The following is an 18,989-nucleotide window of genomic DNA, read 5'->3' on the forward strand; positions in this document are numbered from 1 at the left end:
ATGGTCTCAAGGTTAACATATAGACATAAAATTGGAGTGCGCTTTGGATTTGGACTTAACGTAACGTGTCAAGATTATAGACACGTTATGTTAAGTCCAAATCCAAGTCTCTTGGCTCTGTCTGGCCTGTTCGCTTCTCTGGTCAAACTGTCCTCTGACCTCTTTGCATGTATTCTGTTTGTGCTGCCCTATAACGTGTTTCATTTGTACTTTTGTATCCATATTTATGTGTACTGGCAATGCTCAGTTACAGTTCAGAAATGTGTATTATTTTCATCTCAGCAAACGAGCACAGGAGGAGCCTTCTCCTTACGATAGCATCTGTTGCATTACGACCAACCAAACTCCTTTTAAAGGCTCAATGAGTGTCTACTACTGTACTATATATCAAGAATTTAGCATCTCATTCTTTTCACCAAGTTGAAATAATAATGTTATCAATAAACAACTGCTGATGGTTTGATGGCGTGCCAGGGGAATTGTAATTGTTGAATAATAACTCACATGTAACACCAGCAATTAATGTCAGTGCAGATAAATGAAACTCTCTTTTATAAGATTCTTCAAGCAGGGGTGAGTTCTATGAATCCATGACTCACAGTAGCTGATTGTCACTGCGATCATATCAAAGCAATACTTTATTCTGCTAATGGCTGCTGCCTTACTGATGAGTCATGACATCACTTACAGTTACTGTGGCTCTGTGGATTTCATATTGCTAATGATAACACATGTGAATTGCTGCAGGAGGGATGTAACGATGTCACACATAATGATAGATTGTAACACTGAAATGATGTCCATGTAGCACTAAAATGGGAAATTGAAGTTGTAAATTGATGCTTAATAATACCTCTGGTTGTTATTTTCATGCATTATCCCCATGTGAAATGTCTTTCTATACTCACACTTCAATTCATCTTAACAGAACACCGTTCATTATCATTATATTGCTTTTATTTTCAATTAAAAGACATAAAAAGCATTAATTTGTACAAACATGTTTTCAGTTTTTATTATGCAGAGTGGAGTTCTGAGCACCCTACAAATTACAAAGAATAAAGATAACTTAACTGGAACAGGATGATGGGAATGACAGCAGTGTATCTGTTTTGTGCTGTTTGTGCTGTAATCTAGAAACGATTACATGTCAATATAATTCAGTGATCAAAGTACTGAAAACATCTGTCATACATGTCACATTTGTAGCATTGAATATCTTCACTTAATGAGTAATTTAATCAAACGTGTCATGAAAAATCTAATTAATAGCCATGGAACTAGAATCCCCTCTCAAATTCATAAGTGTATTGCTATTTCAAGAGCAACCGTTTAAGTACCATTTAATCCACTATTTACCAGGCCAACCAATTAGTTTGTAGAGAAGAGAACATTGAGAACACATAGATTAGTACAAAACAAGAACAGCCTGTCCTTATTTGTTAAATGCATTGCCAAAGGCTCCGACACTGTGAATTCTAATTGGAAATGACGGGAAAAAGCTGCAACCTCTATTGGCTGTGACAGCGAGCAGCTTGAAGAATAAGATGGGGGATTGGGTATGACAGTCATCAGTTGAAGGAGCGACGTTAATTGCTTGCTGCAGGGTTGTGTTCAGCATGGAGAAGAGTTGCAGTCATTTTTAGACTGCGTGTGGAACGTTTCAGATTCAGTAACATCTGTTGGATATGACTCTCAGATTGCAGACCCAAAGGACTACTGGATGTGCCACAATGTGTCCCCAGCTCTAATACACATGTTTCATGCTTCATTTGGTCAATTTGAGGGTATTAATGAAAGGAAAGGGTCAATTCCAGCACATCAAATAGTTCTTTAAGACTCAAACTCTGCACGCACATCTCCTGTTCAGTTTGACTGACGGAAGCTGTTCAGGATTGGACAGCACAGGGAGGCAGTGAGTCCTGATTGGTTGTTGGTTATGAGAAGAAGCTAAAAAGGGGCTGGAGGAAAAGGCCCACGGTTCCAAGGACGCAGACGGTCACAAACACCCAAAGGAAGATTCTGTCGATCACCATGGCAACATATTTCCAGTCGTCCTCCACCTGTGAGCGAGGGAGGGGACACAACAAGAACAATATGCGTGAGAAAGGCAAAGAAAGGTGTGAGTGCTGCCAAATGAAAACTGAAAGGTGCAGAAAGAGGTCAGAAACCAGTGAGGAGAGGAGCACAGTGACAGAAAAACAAGGGCGCTCACAATCCCAGAGGAAGGAAAAACACAAAGCCTGTAAGCCAGCAGAAAATTGATCTATAATTTACACTGAAATTACTATGATAATATCATTCAAACCACAGAGAGACAGGCGTTTTGACAAAGCTGTGTGAGTTTTACATATCAAAGGCTGCGACTCCCTTTTGGTACATTTCACCAATTCTATTCATGAGGAGAGTTTTGGGGGGTTCTAATTTAAGAAGTCTAATACTACTGTTAACTTCGGGTGAAAGTTAGAACATGTAACAATGCTACATGAATCGCAGCACAGCTCACAGAGATCAAAAGTCCAAAGTGATTTTGCATGACTGCATTATGCATGGAGCCTGCATGCTGTGTGTCTGCTTTCTAAACACAGCTGAAGAATGATGTAATATTTCAAACATTGTCATATTATAGTTCCTATGTGGCTTAAAAATTAAGTTTAGGCAAAGTTGAAAGGAGATGAATTTAGGGTATGGTAATGGCAACACTATCGGCCATTTATCCATTAAAGCCTGAGATCCCAGCAGGAATCCTGGAATAATTCATCATGTTGGGATTAGCGGATGATTTTAGTAGTCATTTCTGAAAATATTAGCTTGTCCTCTCTTATATTTTATGACTGCATTTTCTATGAGTGTGTTTTGCTTTTATGTATTTGACAATAAACCAAGAGTTGCCACCGCGAGGTAAGTCTGTCTGTCTGTCTGTGTCCATCCTGGGGATATGTGACCACAGCAGTATGGAGAAGCGACCCTCTCACCTCCTTGGCTCTGTTGCGGCTCCTCATGTTCTCAGCAATGTACTTGACACTCTCAATGGCCCGTTTGATCTCAGGTGAAACTACAGCAAAGGACACCATTGTGTTGATGCTCTGTGGACTCAGCTGACGCGTCATCTTCCCAATGTCTGCTGTCTCTGCCGCCTCCTTGCCATGCTGGCAGGGACAAGGACATTTCTGAGCGGTGCAGCCGTCGACTGAGGAGAGTTTGCTGTCCCCGAACTCCAGACAGTTCAGAGAGCCTCCTCCTCCTCCTCCGACCTGCTGGTGATCAAAAGCTGATTTAATTCGATTTTCAGATTCTCCTTCAATCTCAAGACAAACCTCAAAGACAAGACAATTTTAGAGAGAATAAGCACAAATGTACAATTAATTTAACAAATTAATTATTGGATAGGTTTGGCTGATGAAGGGTCAAACTGAATTGATTGATTTGTCCCATGCTGTCTGATCAAAGCCAGTGTTTTAGAAAAGAGGAGAAGTTATTTTGACAGTTTTGAGTCACAGTCTCCTCTCTATTTAAAGGAAAGGAGGGACATAAGGACATTGACAGCTTGGGCACATGCCATTAAGTGACATTAAAAAGGATTTGGAGATGCAATAAAATTCTGAAGGCTGTACCCTCACACAGACCTTTGAACACTGGTAAATGGATTGATAATTGAGAACACTTTAAGGCAAAGAGTTCAGGGTTATTCAAAGAGCTATGAATAAATTTAACTGGCCTCTCACATTTTTAAACCATTAACACCACAACTGATGGGAAGGTTAAACTCTAAAATCCATTATAGTAATCATTGTTTTTTTCTTTCAGGATAAGGCATTTTTAATTTCTCTTAATATTCCTGCTCTTTCATCATTTTAAATGAATTTCCCCAGAATGCATCCTGATATATTTGGATATTTGCAATAAAATACATTTGGTTATGAACAAGATTTTAAGAATTTGTAGATGAACTGGTAGCTGGTTGGTTTGGTTTGGTTGTTCTATGTTCTATGATGATTCTTTCATCTTGATAAAGCCAAACTGTCTGCATTGTCCACTGAACAGATTCATATGGGAAAGAAGAGGGATGAAACGTTGATGTTGTGGGATGGAACCCACTCACCTGCGTTAGACTGTTCTTCCTCTTCTTCCCTCCTTTCCCTCCTCCACTGCCTCCTCCTCCTCCTCCTCCTCCTGCGTCCCCGCTGCAGTCCAGTCCTCCAGCTTTGTCATCTTCATCCATCGGCCTCCGCATCAGCATGATCCTGGGCAGCACCTTGAGAAACACCGAGCGCACCCAACTGGGCATGGTGTGCGTCATGGGCGTGCGGTAGTGCACGTTCAGCACGAACACGGTGATCACGATGCTGAGTGTGACAAAGATCATGGTGAAGAGCAGGTACTCGCCGATGAGCGGGATGACCAGCGACGTGGAGGGGATGGTCTCTGTGATCACCAGCAGGAACACGGTGAGGGAGAGCAGGACGGAGATGCAGAGCGTGACCTTTTCCCCGCAGTCCGACGGGAGGTAGAATACCAGCACGGTGAGGAAGGAGATGAGGAGGCACGGGATGATGAGGTTGATGGTGTAGAAGAGTGGCAGGCGGCGGATGTAGAAAGAATAGGTGATGTCCGGGTAGATCTCCTCACAGCAGTTGTACTTGATGTCGTGTTTGTAACCAGGAGCGTCTATGATTTCCCACTCGCCGCTCTCCCAGAAATCTTTAAGGTTAACCTTGAGGTTTTGATCAAATATTGTGCAAGTAAAAGTAATTAAAAGTTATATCAGAGTCACATAACGATAGATAGAGGAGCACACACAACAGCACATGTGGGAAATGATTCAAAATTAAAGGATAGCAAATAAAAATGATTAAATAATGGCGTAAGAGGTATTTTATTTTGGTAAGACAATAGTTTCAGCAGTCACAAATACTGACCTTGGATCCAATAAGTACAAGGTCAATCTTGGCTTTGTCGTAGGTCCAAGAGCCAAACTTCATGGAGCAGTTCTGGTAGTCAAAGGGGAAGTAGGTGATGTCCATAGGGCAGGAGGACTTGAATATGGCCGGAGGAACCCACGTGATGGTCCCATCAAATTTAAGCAGAGCCTTGGTCTTATCCTCCACCAGGAAATCACCTACAGCACTGCGAATGCGGTGAATTGGGGTGTGTGAATGTGTTTTTGTGCAAGTGATGGGAAGAAAAAGGCCAGAGAAGGTAAAGAGATAGTAGATATGGCAAACAATGAGAAGAAAGGAAAAGAAAGATGAATAGAAAATCAGCGCAAGGACACAAAGAGAATATTCAGATGACAAGAAGGGAGACAATGGAGCTGCATTTAGTGTCATTGTGAAACTTAAAATTGCCTTTGGTGGACATAATGAGCCGCTATTGTACGTCAGGAGAGAAAGAAAAATGTAATTAAGAGAACGGAGGAGAGCACAACTGAGCCTGAACACGTCTCACCACACTAACCTGCTGTGTTCCAAAGCATATCAGCTCTTTAATATGGATGATAACAACTGCAATAGGGCTCATGGAGGGAGTGATGAGGGTAAGAGTGGTGACTGGAGAGTCTCACTTGTTGTAAAGCACAATGTCGGGTCTCCAGATTTTGTTTGATGGAACTCTTATGAATTCAATGCCGTCAAACTCTACTGGCACCCATTTCAGCTTGTAGTCGTTCCAAATCTGAAAATGTAGACAGAATAAATTAAACACACAGCATGCTGATTAGACTGAATCTCATGAAGTGCACAGTGGTAGCTATCGGACAAGTTTTGCATATCTTATATATTTAGATAATAATTCTTCTTATTTTAACATTGAAGGGAAACCTTTGATGTTCTCCATCCATCCAGCCCCACTAAGACCTTTCTGGGTCACTGGAGGCTGTATCACTCTGTATCAGGTGATGTTTTATAACACAGCCAAATCATTTTATTACCTAAAGCTCTATAACGTTTCTGCAGTGAAGGTATTTCTGTATTCATTGGTCATTTGAGTCCTTTCATTCAGTTCAGTGAAACGTGAACAATATTAGATTTAACACAATCTCTCCCTGAGATAGCGATAGAGCCACAATGCAGTCGTTCAAAATAAGAAATGTTGGACCTGGAGAATGTTAACAGCCGCATGTAGAGCAGGAAGAGAGAATAAGAGTCGATGCGTCGCAGAAATAAAACGGTACGGTGCGTTCACTTGCTATTCTGACAACATACCTGAGGGTAAACATTTCATGAGCCGTAGATCCATTAGTCTTGGCTATTTGCATGTCATTCAAGATGAATTCATTCATTAGTAAAGGGGATTAATCCACAGTTATGACCTGGGAGCTGTTTAATTAACCACTTCATGCTACACTGCTTTCCCCATTTATCCACCCGGGGAGATACAGTCTGATTGGCTGCAGATGTAATGCCTGATAGGACTGTGTGCATAATTTATTGTTTACAAAATGTCAATGATTCTTAATTTACTCTTGATGGCTATTCCATTCCAGTCGTGGAACGGCACAAGCTCACTGAAACGATTACAGTTCCAATGTTTCATTTTGAAGAGCTGTTGTGAAATGAATATAAATGAATTCATATTACTGACAACTGAACAGCGAGCACACATCCATAAATGTTTATGACTGAATAGCATGTTGGGAAATATAAAATACCTTAAAATCCTGGTGTCATTTCATATTTAACAATATCTAATAATACAATAGGGAGGCAGTGGCTCAGTGGGTAGTGCTTCCGCTTGGGAACCGGAGGGTTGCCGGTTCGAGCCCCTGCCGAGGTACCCCAGAGCAAGGCACCGAACCCTAAATTGCTCTCCCCTCTGTGAAGGGTGGTAATGTAATGTAAGTCGCTTTGGATAAAGGCGTCTGCCAAATGATCGTAATGTAATGTAACAATATTTGATCATATATAACAATATTTAATCATCTTGTGAGAAACAGAGGACTATAAATCACCACAATAGTTCATATTAAAAAAGAGAGGTTGACGAAGAGGCTCTGTTAAAGCTGAGCAAGCATAGACAGAATGTGACTTGTTCTAACCCAAGGGGAAAGAAATGACTATACAAAAACTTCCGCCAAGTTTGGTCAACTTAATAAATACTAATAAACACCGGAGGAAAAGATAGCAGAGATAAAAATACATACAGAAGTACAACAAGTCCTTCTAAGTTACAGCATGGCGTGGATTCGTCATAAATGATTCCTCTATTTTGTTTGAAGCATAAGTCAGCCTATACATTTTCTTTTGGGGGTCTTTCTTCATCTTCTTCTCCGCAGGACCTTCTGAGGTCTGAGCAGCTTTTTCTCAACGTTCAAATCCTGCACTGCTGCACACACACACACACACACAAATCTGCTGCAGTGTTGCCACAGAACAGATGTAATCAATTCATCGAGGGGGAGCTAAAATGGTTTCCTTCGGCAAACACGCTGGCTGCCATCCAAAGTCTTTATCAGTGACGGAGGTGTTGACACAGCTTCTCATTAGTGATGCCTTGTTATAAATTACATATCAGCAATTACAAGTACAACAAATACGACCAGCTTATACCGTTCAGTGCATTTTACTCAGAGAGCTCAAAGATTATTGCCTTATCTCAGGAGCTCTTGAATTGCCGCACCAGCATTTAGGAGCCGTTTGGCCACATAGAGGTACTACCGCTTTTAATCAGAGCAAGTTTTAAAGGGAAACATTAAAATTGAAAGTAAAGGCAAATACAAGGAGGAATTCATACTGGAAGATAGAAAGCAAATGTGTTATTGTAGTTGACGGCCATCTGTGTGAGGTCGGGAGTTCAGGGTCTGTGGCTATAGATCTGCAGAGAGGTCAAGCGGGACAGACCATAATACTAATATTGATCCATGAGTGATTGGGTTCAAGTGGTGTGCTTCTTGCTCACTTGCTTATTCTCTCTCCGTCTTTCTGAGTTTAAATTTTAAGCGACATATGAGGTTAACACACACACACACAAACAGTCAGAGTGTGGTTTCCCATACCGATGTGTGATTACAGACACGCAACCTCCACCGACCCTTCCTCTCTCACCTCTCCCCCCCCCCCCCCCCCCCCCGAACCCGAAAGTCAAGTTAGACGAATGAAACGGTGAACATGTGTGTGCCAGTGTGTATGTGTACTTACATGTCTGAGCCATAAATTTGTCTCCATGATCTGATTCACCTCATCCTGCAGAGAGGGAGACAGGGCAGTTCATTAGGAACACCTGTGCAATGTAAGATCATCCAATACAACCGGTCTGTCATCAATTCTACTCGATGCGATTGCAGAGCATTTCACGACTGTGCATGGTGAGATGTAACTCAGTATATGTGTGTGTGTGTGTGTGTGTGTGTGTGTGTGTGTGTGTGTGTGTGTGTGTGTGTGTGTGTGTGTGTGTGTGTGTGTATGTTGAAGTGTGATTTGTCTTCCTGGAGCTCCAAAGGTGACTGACTGAATAGATCTGTTAATAATAGATTGAGAGGTGACGGTAGAGGGGCTCTCCCATCTGACCCCTCTGTGATTCCACATTTCGACTCAGAATTCCACATGAACCGTATAGGAATCCATCAGCTGCATGTATACAAACAAGAGCATTAAGACAAGACACACACACACACACATGTACATGGTGTGCACCCTCACCCACACCTCCATACAATCACCTTTCGATTAATCTCACCTTGCTGAGATAGCACCTATAGCTTTATCAGCCCCCTCAAAATGGCTTCTGCAGGCAATTTTCTCTTAATCTATGGATTTCCTCTTTGCACCGGGGGGAAATCCACGATTCTTTCATCACGCAAAAGTAGTGGGGCAGAAAAGTACTGACAGTATAACCTACATCACAAAATATTCCCAAAAGTATTGCATTCAAAATTGTAATAGTAACTTTTCTGTCAATGATAAATTCTTGATGTCTTTGTTTCATATTAATGCATCGGAAAATGAAAGATGAAACAATGCACAACACCGATGTATGACGTGTTCAATCCGCCACAATAAACGGGTTTTAGCGTCTATACTCGCCTTTACCCGCTGCTAATCGTGTTCTGTTTCAGCGAGGGGCAGGGAATTTGATCTGAGTTAAATGGAAGACATAACTCACAGTGCCTAGACACACACACACACACACACACACACACACACACACACACAGGATGGATAGCTCTTAGTGGGATTACACAGGGAGGCATTCAAAGATAGTGATCTCTAGGTGTTTGACATCGTGCGAGTTGAGGATGGTGATTGTTTTAAAAGAACAAATGTGGGAAATGAAACTAAATTAGGCATCGTGTTACACCGTCTCTTTACGGAAACATCCGGACACGCAGACAGAGGTGTAAGCTTACAACTTTGACGAGCTGCGAGATGGAGACCTCGAACTCCACCGTGACCGGGTCGGAGACGTTCTCCACCGGTCGGATGAACTGGTTGTATCTTCTGAAGAGCTTCCTGAAGAGCCTGTCCTCTGCCTTGGACGAGAAGCAGCCTGGAGAGAAGGACAAGGAAAAGAACAGAAGGACAGAAGCGTTGGTGAAAGAAGAGGTGTGAAGACTGAGACTGAATTGTGGCGAAGTGTGAGAAAAAAACATACTGTTCACAATTTAATCCTGTTCAAATTTAACTCTAGCACAACATCAGCACACGGCACAGCTTTGTAACAGAGCGGAGCTGAGAGTCACAGCATCACAATCACATCATGGCCATCAATCACATGCTTCCCAATCAATGCTGATCAATTCAAGTCAAACTACAAATGCTTTTAATGAGGCTACAACAGAGAAGAGAGAAGACATAGACATTTGAAAATACAAACAAGTCTCTTTTGGGCACAGCTACTTAGATCTTTGAGACAAAAGTCAACTTTGAACAAATCTAGGACACAAGTCAATGAATATTTATTTGTGTTGTTGGTTTGGTGTAACTGAGGTCATAGCAGTGAACACTTAAATGCATCCTTAAGTGAACTGAAGTAAGGATAGCAGTGGTGTGGACTGAGTCACAACGAGACACAACCAACTCTTTAGTTTAGACAGCAGTTTTCACTCAGCAGTATGTCCCTCTGCTGCTTTAAGTCCTATATCTATTGCAATAACCACAAGAAGACATAAGCTCTTTACCAGAACAAAGCCGTTATTGTTGGTTGCATAATGTGTAACGTTGTTTTCTATCACGGATACATGTGGGCCGCTTCCTGACCTATGCAGAAAATGACTCAGGGTTGAGTCACTGTGGTTCTCAATGTTGAAAATGTGAACATGTTCTACTGCTTTCCCCCCCCCCCCCCCCCCACTGAGGCTCCGCGTGCATGGACCCCCTTTACCCCGCATCAGTGTCTATTAATACAGACTGTACACAGAGAGAGAGAGAGAGAGAGAGAGAGAGAGAGAGAGAGAGAGAGAAAGAGGCAGAGAGAGAGAGGATGATTTTGGATGACATTTGCTCCCTATTTTGTGAGCGAGTGAAATATCCCAATGTTGTTTTTAAGCTCTAATGGTGGTCGACAACCAAAAAAGGAATACAATAGAATGGAAATGACTTGAATTGATTAGAATAATAAGGGAGGTTCCAAAGAAGGAAGGGAATTTTAATTAAAAGATAAAAGAAAAAAGAGCATGACAGGAATTCAATGGACTCAAATGGACAGTTATGGTGTGGAGCTCGGCTGCTTGATGGGATAATTACAAAGGCAGAGCTGCTCGGCACATGTGAGCACTTTGATCAACACAGGATTCGACAGCCACACACACACGCACACACATTTGACATGGTCTGATGCATTTCACGTCGAGAATCATAAAAGACTCAATTGTGACGGAAGATGGGCCACAGGTTGTACTTTCATCTCTTTCTCTCTCTCTCTCTCTCTCTCTCTCTCTCTCTCTCTCTCTCTCAAGCAGAGGAGAGGAGTTCATATAGCACATCAGTAGCCGTCACCATAAATGCGCTCTTTTGTACCGCATGAATTATTAAGAAACGATCAAAACTCACTGCAATGAAACTTACTTCAAATGCAAACAGGATATGGCTAAAGTGGCTTGGAGGTCAATTTGCAGACTGAAGAAAGACAGAGAGGTGATGAGGGGTGACGAGGGATGAGTATGAGGAAGAGGAGAAAGGAGAGGAGGAGGCGGAGGGAGCTTTGGGTGGTGGGAAGTATGGAAGGACAGATAACGAGCGAGGGTGAGGAAGAGGATGAGATCTTACTTATCGGCTGTTTGAGAGGATACTGGAAGAGACCCATTTAGCCCTGATTTCCCCCTGAGTATGCAAATGCTTTTAAAGGAGAGAGAGAGAGAGAGAGAGAGAGAGAGAGAGAGAGAGAGAGAGAGAGAGAGAGAGAGAGAGAGAGAGGAGGGGGGATTCAAAGTGCTCAAAGAGGTCTTTCCTGTGTTTTGTTGATACTTTTGACGTGAAATGCTTATACAGTAAATATATAATTGAAGTGCTTTCCTTCTGTCACTGGTGTCACATTTTTTATTAATCGCATGTTTTGAATGCTTGCCAGTGTACCGATGACTGAAATGAACTGAACTGCCACAAGGGAGGTAAGGAAGTGGAGCCAGAGGGCGACGAAGAGTTGAAAGGGATGGAACAGAGTCGGGAGGAGTAATAAGCTGATGGTTGTAGGAGAATATGAGAGATTTGTGAGTGAGAAAAGTGTGGAGGAAGCAGAAAAAAAGTGAGAGGGGAGGTGCAAAAAGCCACAGAAGACAGGATGAGGAGCAAGGAAGGAGAGTAGTGTGTGCGCGTGTGTGTGTGTCCTCTGTCCGTTTTTTCGTCCTCCCCCAGAGTCCGGGACCTTAAATCCCTCTAAAGACCCTCCTCCCATACAGCTCCACTATAGCTCCATTAAAAACTGGATGATATTCACAGAAGACTGAACACCATTCTGTTCTGTACACTCACACACACTCCCCCCCTCCCCCCCTTTTCAAATGAGCAGATCAAATAGAAATTACAAATCTTTCCCTTAAGGCACACTCCCCCTAAAAGTGGGTTACGGGAATTTGAATATGTTTGATGTAAGGGAAGTCATTTAACCTTTACCGGTCCTATATCTCAACAGCAGCCTTTTCAATTAGAGATCCTCTACTCTGTCCTGATAAGATCTTAATGGCGCCTTGTGGTCAATCTCCAGGATGTCAGCTTAACCTCAGTCGATACAAACTGAGCAACAGACACAACGTGGCAGGTGGCATGTGATGTTAAAGGCAGCGTGTTGTGAGCTGAACCTTATAGAGAGCGGTTAAGGTGCAACGCTTTAATGGAAAAACTGCAACGTCCAGTTCTTTATCAATCAGGCTGATGATTGAAGTGCGTCCTCTGCAGCTGCATGGGCTGTTCTCAACACATCCATCCATGACTCACACACCCCCCCCTGCTCTGCTCTCTACTCTATAAATGTAACTGTACAGGACCCATACACACACACACACACACACAGCAAACTAATCACCCTGTGTACAGTTCACTGACTGGATCATCAATCATGCATTCAAATGCAACTAGAGAGCAGTCTGTATGTGAATATAGGTGACAGCATCATAAACATGCCCACACAGGCTGAAGCATTGGACACATATTGGACCAACACCAAGCCAAGGATAAAGTGTATAGACTCTTTATCTGTGTGTGTGCTGTAGGTGTGTTTTGAAGTTTCTGTGTGCATACTGGGTAGACATGTGTGTATCTGAAGAGAGAGGATGAGAGACAGACAAACACACATGCGCGCACACACACACATACATACACACACACACACACACACACACACACACACACACACACACACACACACACACACACACCTTCCAGGCAAAAGGGTCACGTATGCAGCAGAGAATGTGTGTGGCGCCTGATAAACCATGAAAAGCCTCTCTGCCACCTTGCATAAATCAGATGGCAGCTCTATTCCTGCCCTATAGGAGCACATGTTTGCCTTCATGCTTTGAAATGCTGCAGCATTAATAGTGGCGCTTCATCTGCTCTCTGCACAGTGGCTGCAGGTCACACACCGCCTGTCTGTCTGTCTGTCTGTCTGTCTGTCTGCCTGTCTGCCTGAGCTGCTGGGGTCACTGGTAAACTTTCCCAATGTAGTTCAACCGTCACAGATTCCTTCTTTCCTCCATAGTCATCATCAGTATTTTTTTTTCTTATTACCAGGAGAGGCCCCCCACTCCCCCTCCACACGCACACGCGCACACACACACACACACACACACACACACACACACACACACACACACACACACACACACACACACACACACACATAAACATCTATCTGCCTTAACCCAAATAAAACTTCAGACAGCAAAACTCTAAGGTGTGCTAACATCCTTTAAGAAATAGATATAAGAATTTAAAAATCAGACCTGTTCGTTAACAATAATGAATATTAATTAAAAAAAAATACGATAATTAGAAAATGAGCTTTTGATGAAGTAATACACAAACAACTCTCAGTCCGTGCCTTATTGAATAACACTTGGTTTTGTTATGTGTATCAAAATGCCTGCAGACGGTGGAGCTGCTGACTGACGATGTCACACACACTCCGCCTGTACACACGCCTTCTCTCATCGCGAGTAAACTGCAATCAGTGTTTGTGTCGGAAATTACAATTCTGCCCCCAAAAGACAACGTGCTTCACTTTAATATGATCCAGGTTCTGCGTTTATAGTCGAAGACCTATGTGTGATGACGTCACGTTCACAACAGTTTGCAGATTTATTTCGTCACGTTACTTCACAATTTGACACCAAACTGTTCAGTCGCTTGTACTGTTGATTGAGTCTGTATCATAATTATGATTTATAAATGTAAAAAGTCACAGTTTGAAGTTAATTAGCGCTGAATGGAGGTTTGATCTGTGACATCAGACAGAAAGATCAAACAGGTTTCATACAAGAACACAAACTTATTGAAAGAACACGCACACGACCTGAGGATCCGTCTTACCTTGCGGCACCAAACCAACGAGAAGAAGCAGGAAAGTCCATCTCTCCGCTGGATGCATCCTCCTCTTCCTCACTTTCTACGAGCTCCTTCCAGAAAGAGGAAGCAGCATGTGTCCCCTGCTCCGGATCGTCTCTGTCTGTCTCTGTCCCTGTCTCTGTGTCTGTCCCTGCTTCTGTGTCTGTGCCTGTCTCTGTGTTGTCTCTGTGTCTGTCCTTGTGTCTGTCTCTCTCCTCATCTGATCCCAACTTGACTTCGTCCCTCCCCTTTGAGCGCAAAGCACCGGGAGGGGAAACCTACACACAAACACACACACACACACACACACGCACTACCACTGGAGAGGGAGTCGGATCTGTGAGTGTACTTCACGGACATCGAGGCACAAATGTAGTTTTCATGCGTAGAGAGCAAATCTCGAGTCACAGCAGGGGGCATTCAGGAGCGATGTTGCTTTAACTTGAGTGTACCTCATCATTGTGGTCTAAATTATGACTTTCATGAATCTGAATCGCACAAAAAACGTTCTAAAAATAAAGAAAAGAAGGGAGTTTCTCGCACTTTCCACACATCGCTGTGCTGTTTGCGCCCATTTAACCGCCGTTCTGTGCCATCAAGTTTAACATTCATCACCCTGCTTCCCAGCTTGATTTCAGCTCCGCTTAGTCCGCGGTGTGTCTCGCTCGGCTTGCTTTCATCGACTAATGTCATTAAGGTAATAACGGGTTTAGCTGAGCCGACATAGCTGACTGGAACCCTGTTAGGCAATGTGCTCCAATAGTGCACTGTGTGTGTGTGTGTGTGTGTGTGTGTGTGTGTGTGTGTGTGTGTGACTTCAGGCAAGAACGTGAACTCTGTCTTTGATTTTATGTCCTAACCAGAGGGGGGCGCTATTGATCCTCGCGCTGTCTGTCAGTCATCAATTTAATATTTGATGATGAAGAAGAGAGCAAAGCGGAAGTAAGGAGAAAATTTAGCTATTTTTTGCTAGATCTAATAACTACCCTGGCAGCGTTTCCCTCCAAAAGCACATAGTAACAAATTGAATCAATTTTAATGAAGAAAATGTATTTTGGAACATTCAGCAACTTAAATTACTAAATGCACGTGTTTTCCCTCTGAATAACAAAACGACTTTCTCTGTCACTCACTCACCTGATTTGTCTGCCTGGCTGCTAAAGTGTGTTTGTGACGTCAGCAGGTTCAGCTCAGTGGTCAGGCTCAGCCAGCATCAGCAGCACGTATTTGTTATCATGTTTATCAGTTAGATAGCATGTTAACGATCAATAAACTGCTTAAAACTATATATATATACATAGTTTTAAGCAGTTTATTACTTGTATATATTGATTGTGTATATATATATATATATATACTGTATATATATATTATTCAGAACAGAATGTGTAGTTATTTGATGTGTTGTTTTTCAAAATAAAAATTTCTGCTTCTGACAAATGTGTTGTCTTTATATTACTTTTACACATAAAACTGTTATAATTTACAAATCCAACACATTTCAAAATCATATTTTCGCTGAGACAGCCAGTCATATAATATAATAAATAACCATAATTTTAATGTTGTACTGCCGTTGGTTTCCAGCAGGTTTTCACAATACAAAACCAGTGATGTCATCAGGTGGGACAACATTATCTTTAATTTGATAAACACTTAAACAAAACAACACAAGATAACACAGAAGTAAACAGTGGTGAATGGGGTCGACCTGTTTAATCTATTAGATTAGTACAAAATGCACTTAAATGAAACAGAGGGAGGGAAATTCCATATGTGACATATAGGATATAAATATACACAACATAGATGTGCATAATGCTGTAAACAAATGCACTCACACACACATGTCTCCTCACTTCATAACCAGAGAAATTGGAATAAACATTTTGGAGGATGTTTTCATTTGCAGCTGTAAGCCTCACAGACAGATTGCACTAAAAAAAAGCCAAATCAAGAAAAACAGAATAAGAACATAGGGGATAATGTGCTTTTGCTGTTGCTGGCGTCGCCATCTGACAAAGTGCTGAGCCCACAGCGTGGAGTCGGGACACGCTTGTCTTCCTGAGCCTCATTAGTGAAACAGTTAAGCGGGGGAACTAGGTGGAAATCAGTGTTTCTGCCAGGACCATTTAGTGTGATGCACCATAGGCTGCGCTCCTGCTTTGCCCCGGGCCATGTTTAATTCATGTTTTCGTAAAAGCTGAATGTGGTAACTCCAAAACCCATTAATATCCTGTTTTCTCTTCTCTTTCATTCCATTTTCACCTCTTTCCTTTTTTCACCCCTTTCACCTCTTTTTTTCACACATCCAGACATGCACCAAGCGTTCATTACCACTCACTTATTTCCCCTCTTTTCATTACATTCCTTCTGGATAAATACCTGCTCTTCACCTCTTTCAGTCAGCCCCTCCTCCTTCACCTACACGCCCGTCCTTCCTACACCTGCTCTCATTCATGCAATCTACACTCCTGTCATCAAAACTCTCTCAAGAACCCTCGCTATTACCTTTTGGCCATCCTGAATTATTCACATGTGCGTATCTGTGCCACATCCAGGACTCACTGAGAAGTGTGTTTATTTCCAACCCCAAGTGATGAAATCTGGATGTGCCTTTTATGCGCCCTGGTATGAAGGGTGAAATGGAGCGGAGGTGATCAGAAGCTTCTAGAAGCTTCCAGGAGGCAGGGAGGCGGCTATCCTATCTGCTCGGGAGGAGGTCAGATTTGTAATATGGACAAAGAGGCACGATGAGATCACCAGAAAAGGGTTCAAACAAAGCTGATAGGAGTGCAAATTAACATTTATTAAAGAACGTAACCGACATTAAAGACATGAACCGAGCTTGGTGCGTGGTGATGAGAACACACTGGCATGTGGGAGGTCATGGGTTTGCATACTGGGGACACTGGCCTCACTGTGCTCCCAGTTAAGCCATAACTAACACAACAAACAAACAATTCTGTGCTTCAACGGATTATCAGCTGAATACACACACACACACACACACACACACACACACACACACACACGCACATGTTTGGTTATGCAAAGCTGGAATTGATCCCAATGTGCGCAGGTGAACCTATAACATCACACCCTGATTAATCTGTGTGTAGCTTTATGCACAAGCGGCCTACATAACCTGCATATTCTTCAAAATTAATAATGTGAATACACACAAACATGCCGGGGTGCAGGATTTTGTGCTGGACCTGCAGAATAACTTTCCCTTGGGATTGTAAATGTCATGATGGAAACTACAGTTATGATCAGATTGAGAGATTTAGTACGAAATGACTAAATGCATCAAAACGTATTTCTTCTGTCTGTTCTTAATCATTTGACACAGTTCTACACTGATAACAGCGAGCGTACACTGTTATCTCATACACTGAATGGCACACGCACAGGTACACACACACACACACACACACATACACACACACACACACACACATTGCAGGATGATATCTGGCACACAGCCTGTTCCGGGTTTTAATCTGTTTGGGTGTGTGTAGCGTGAAAAAGGGCAGATAATTGGGTTTGTCAGTGCTGTATTTTTAGTTTCCATTTCTCCACATGTCGTTTACAAAAGACGAGGGCGGTGGGGTGTGTGTGTGTGTGTGTGTGTGTGTGTGTGTGTGTGTGTCTGTGTGTGTGTGTGTCTGTTTGTGTCTGTGTGTGAAGAAGTGTCGGAAAAAGAGAGAGACGGATGTGCATCACATCATGGGGGCGGGGAAGGAAGGAGAGTGATGGAATAATCTTATAGAAAAAAATTAACCCAAGAGAGGAAATGAGGAGACGAACAGACAGATAATGGAGAGAATAGGAAAGAGATGGAGGCAGAGAGTGTGTGGGGCCTGGCGTGTAGCCATGTTTGGTGGAGTGTGTGTGTGTGAAGGAGTTTTCCCCCCGGGCAGCGTGGGCAGACAGAGCAGAGCAGAGGATGACTGCAGGGCTGACTGACTAACTCGGCTTATTTAGGGGAGCAACCTGAGGAAACTTCTGCAGATTCTCTTCTCCGCTGCGGTGTCGACCTTTTAACAAAGGCAGCGGCGGAAACGTAAATGTCCTGCGTGTTTGAGGCCTACGTCAGATGAAAACAAGTGTTCAAGTGAAACACAGAGGTTAAAGAGAGAAACCGGCATCTATCAAATCGAACAATAGTGAAATGCAGCACGCCGTCATTCATGATGTATGTACTTGTACGTAACTCGCTCCCAACACTTGAACGTCTCATCTGTCACATTTATCTTCCAGTCATGCTGGTATTGATGTAATGGGAATCACGGCTAGTCTCTCTCTTTTCCTCTTATACACACTCTCTCTCTCTCTCTCTCTCTCTCTCTCTCTCTCTCTCTCTCTCTCTCTCGTTCACCCACACACATTTCGCACACAGAGAAACCAGAGGCGGCCCAGTAAATATGCATTTTGCGGATGGCGGTCAACCATGACAGGCAACCCAAGTGTTTTTGCTGATGCACTGCCTTTTGATATCAGTGCACTTTTGCTGAGATAAAGGATCTGAGCCAGTTAAATCTTATCTATTGCGTATGTGTGTGTTCATTCATGCAATAGCACATAAAATGCATCAGTTAGCCAGTGTGATTTGTCTTTAAATCTGTCTCTCACACACACACACACACACACACACACACACACACACACACACACACACACACAGAAGTGCATTAGCATTGTCTAATAGTGTTGTCAAACACGTTTCCTCCCAACCACTGGACCAGAACTTTTAGAAGGAATTCAAAATGCTGCGAAAGTGATAAGAAAGTATTGACTCTCTCAAAAATAAAACCGGGATTGTTATATTTATATGATTATTTACTGTTTATGAAAGTTAGTATGACTCATATGTGGATGAGTCGCTTTAGTGAGTAATCTCTTTGCTTCTCCCTGCTGCCCCCTGACTCTGTTTTACCGACATCTTATGGTAGTTGGTACTCCACTTACTCCTACGACCTCAAGCATCATCGTCTGGGGTGTAAAAACACT

The 18,989-nt window shown here is 42.6% G+C and overlaps 1 protein-coding gene across 3 annotated transcripts; it reads right to left on the bottom strand.

The window, feature by feature from the left end:
- Positions 1-1,937: 1,937 nt before the first annotated feature.
- On the bottom strand, positions 1,938-14,016 carry LOC142994718 (neuronal acetylcholine receptor subunit alpha-3-like). Of its 3 annotated transcripts, XM_076145539.1 has the most exons (8): positions 13,959-14,016; positions 9,344-9,483; positions 8,136-8,180; positions 5,564-5,673; positions 4,920-5,127; positions 4,103-4,714; positions 2,976-3,257; positions 1,938-2,063 (listed from the first exon to the last, which is right to left on the bottom strand). In XM_076145539.1, the coding sequence occupies exons 1-8, from the start codon at positions 14,014-14,016 to the stop codon at positions 1,938-1,940; spliced, it is 1,581 nt and encodes a 526-aa protein (XP_076001654.1). The 3 variants fall into 3 exon arrangements, with proteins under 3 accessions (XP_076001654.1, XP_076001656.1, XP_076001655.1); XM_076145541.1 differs by lacking the exon at positions 13,959-14,016 and having other exon boundaries at positions 2,976-3,235; positions 4,099-4,714; positions 9,344-9,475; XM_076145540.1 differs by lacking the exon at positions 13,959-14,016 and having other exon boundaries at positions 2,976-3,241; positions 4,099-4,714; positions 9,344-9,475.
- Between the last annotated feature and the right edge of the window lie 4,973 nt (positions 14,017-18,989).

The sequence above is a fragment of the Genypterus blacodes genome, unplaced genomic scaffold (assembly GCF_046128005.1).
Source record: "Genypterus blacodes isolate CSIRO-AG114 ecotype Tasmania unplaced genomic scaffold, CSIRO-AGI_Gbla_v1 ptg000030l_1, whole genome shotgun sequence".
In the NCBI taxonomy this organism is placed as follows: domain Eukaryota; kingdom Metazoa; phylum Chordata; class Actinopteri; order Ophidiiformes; family Ophidiidae; genus Genypterus; species Genypterus blacodes.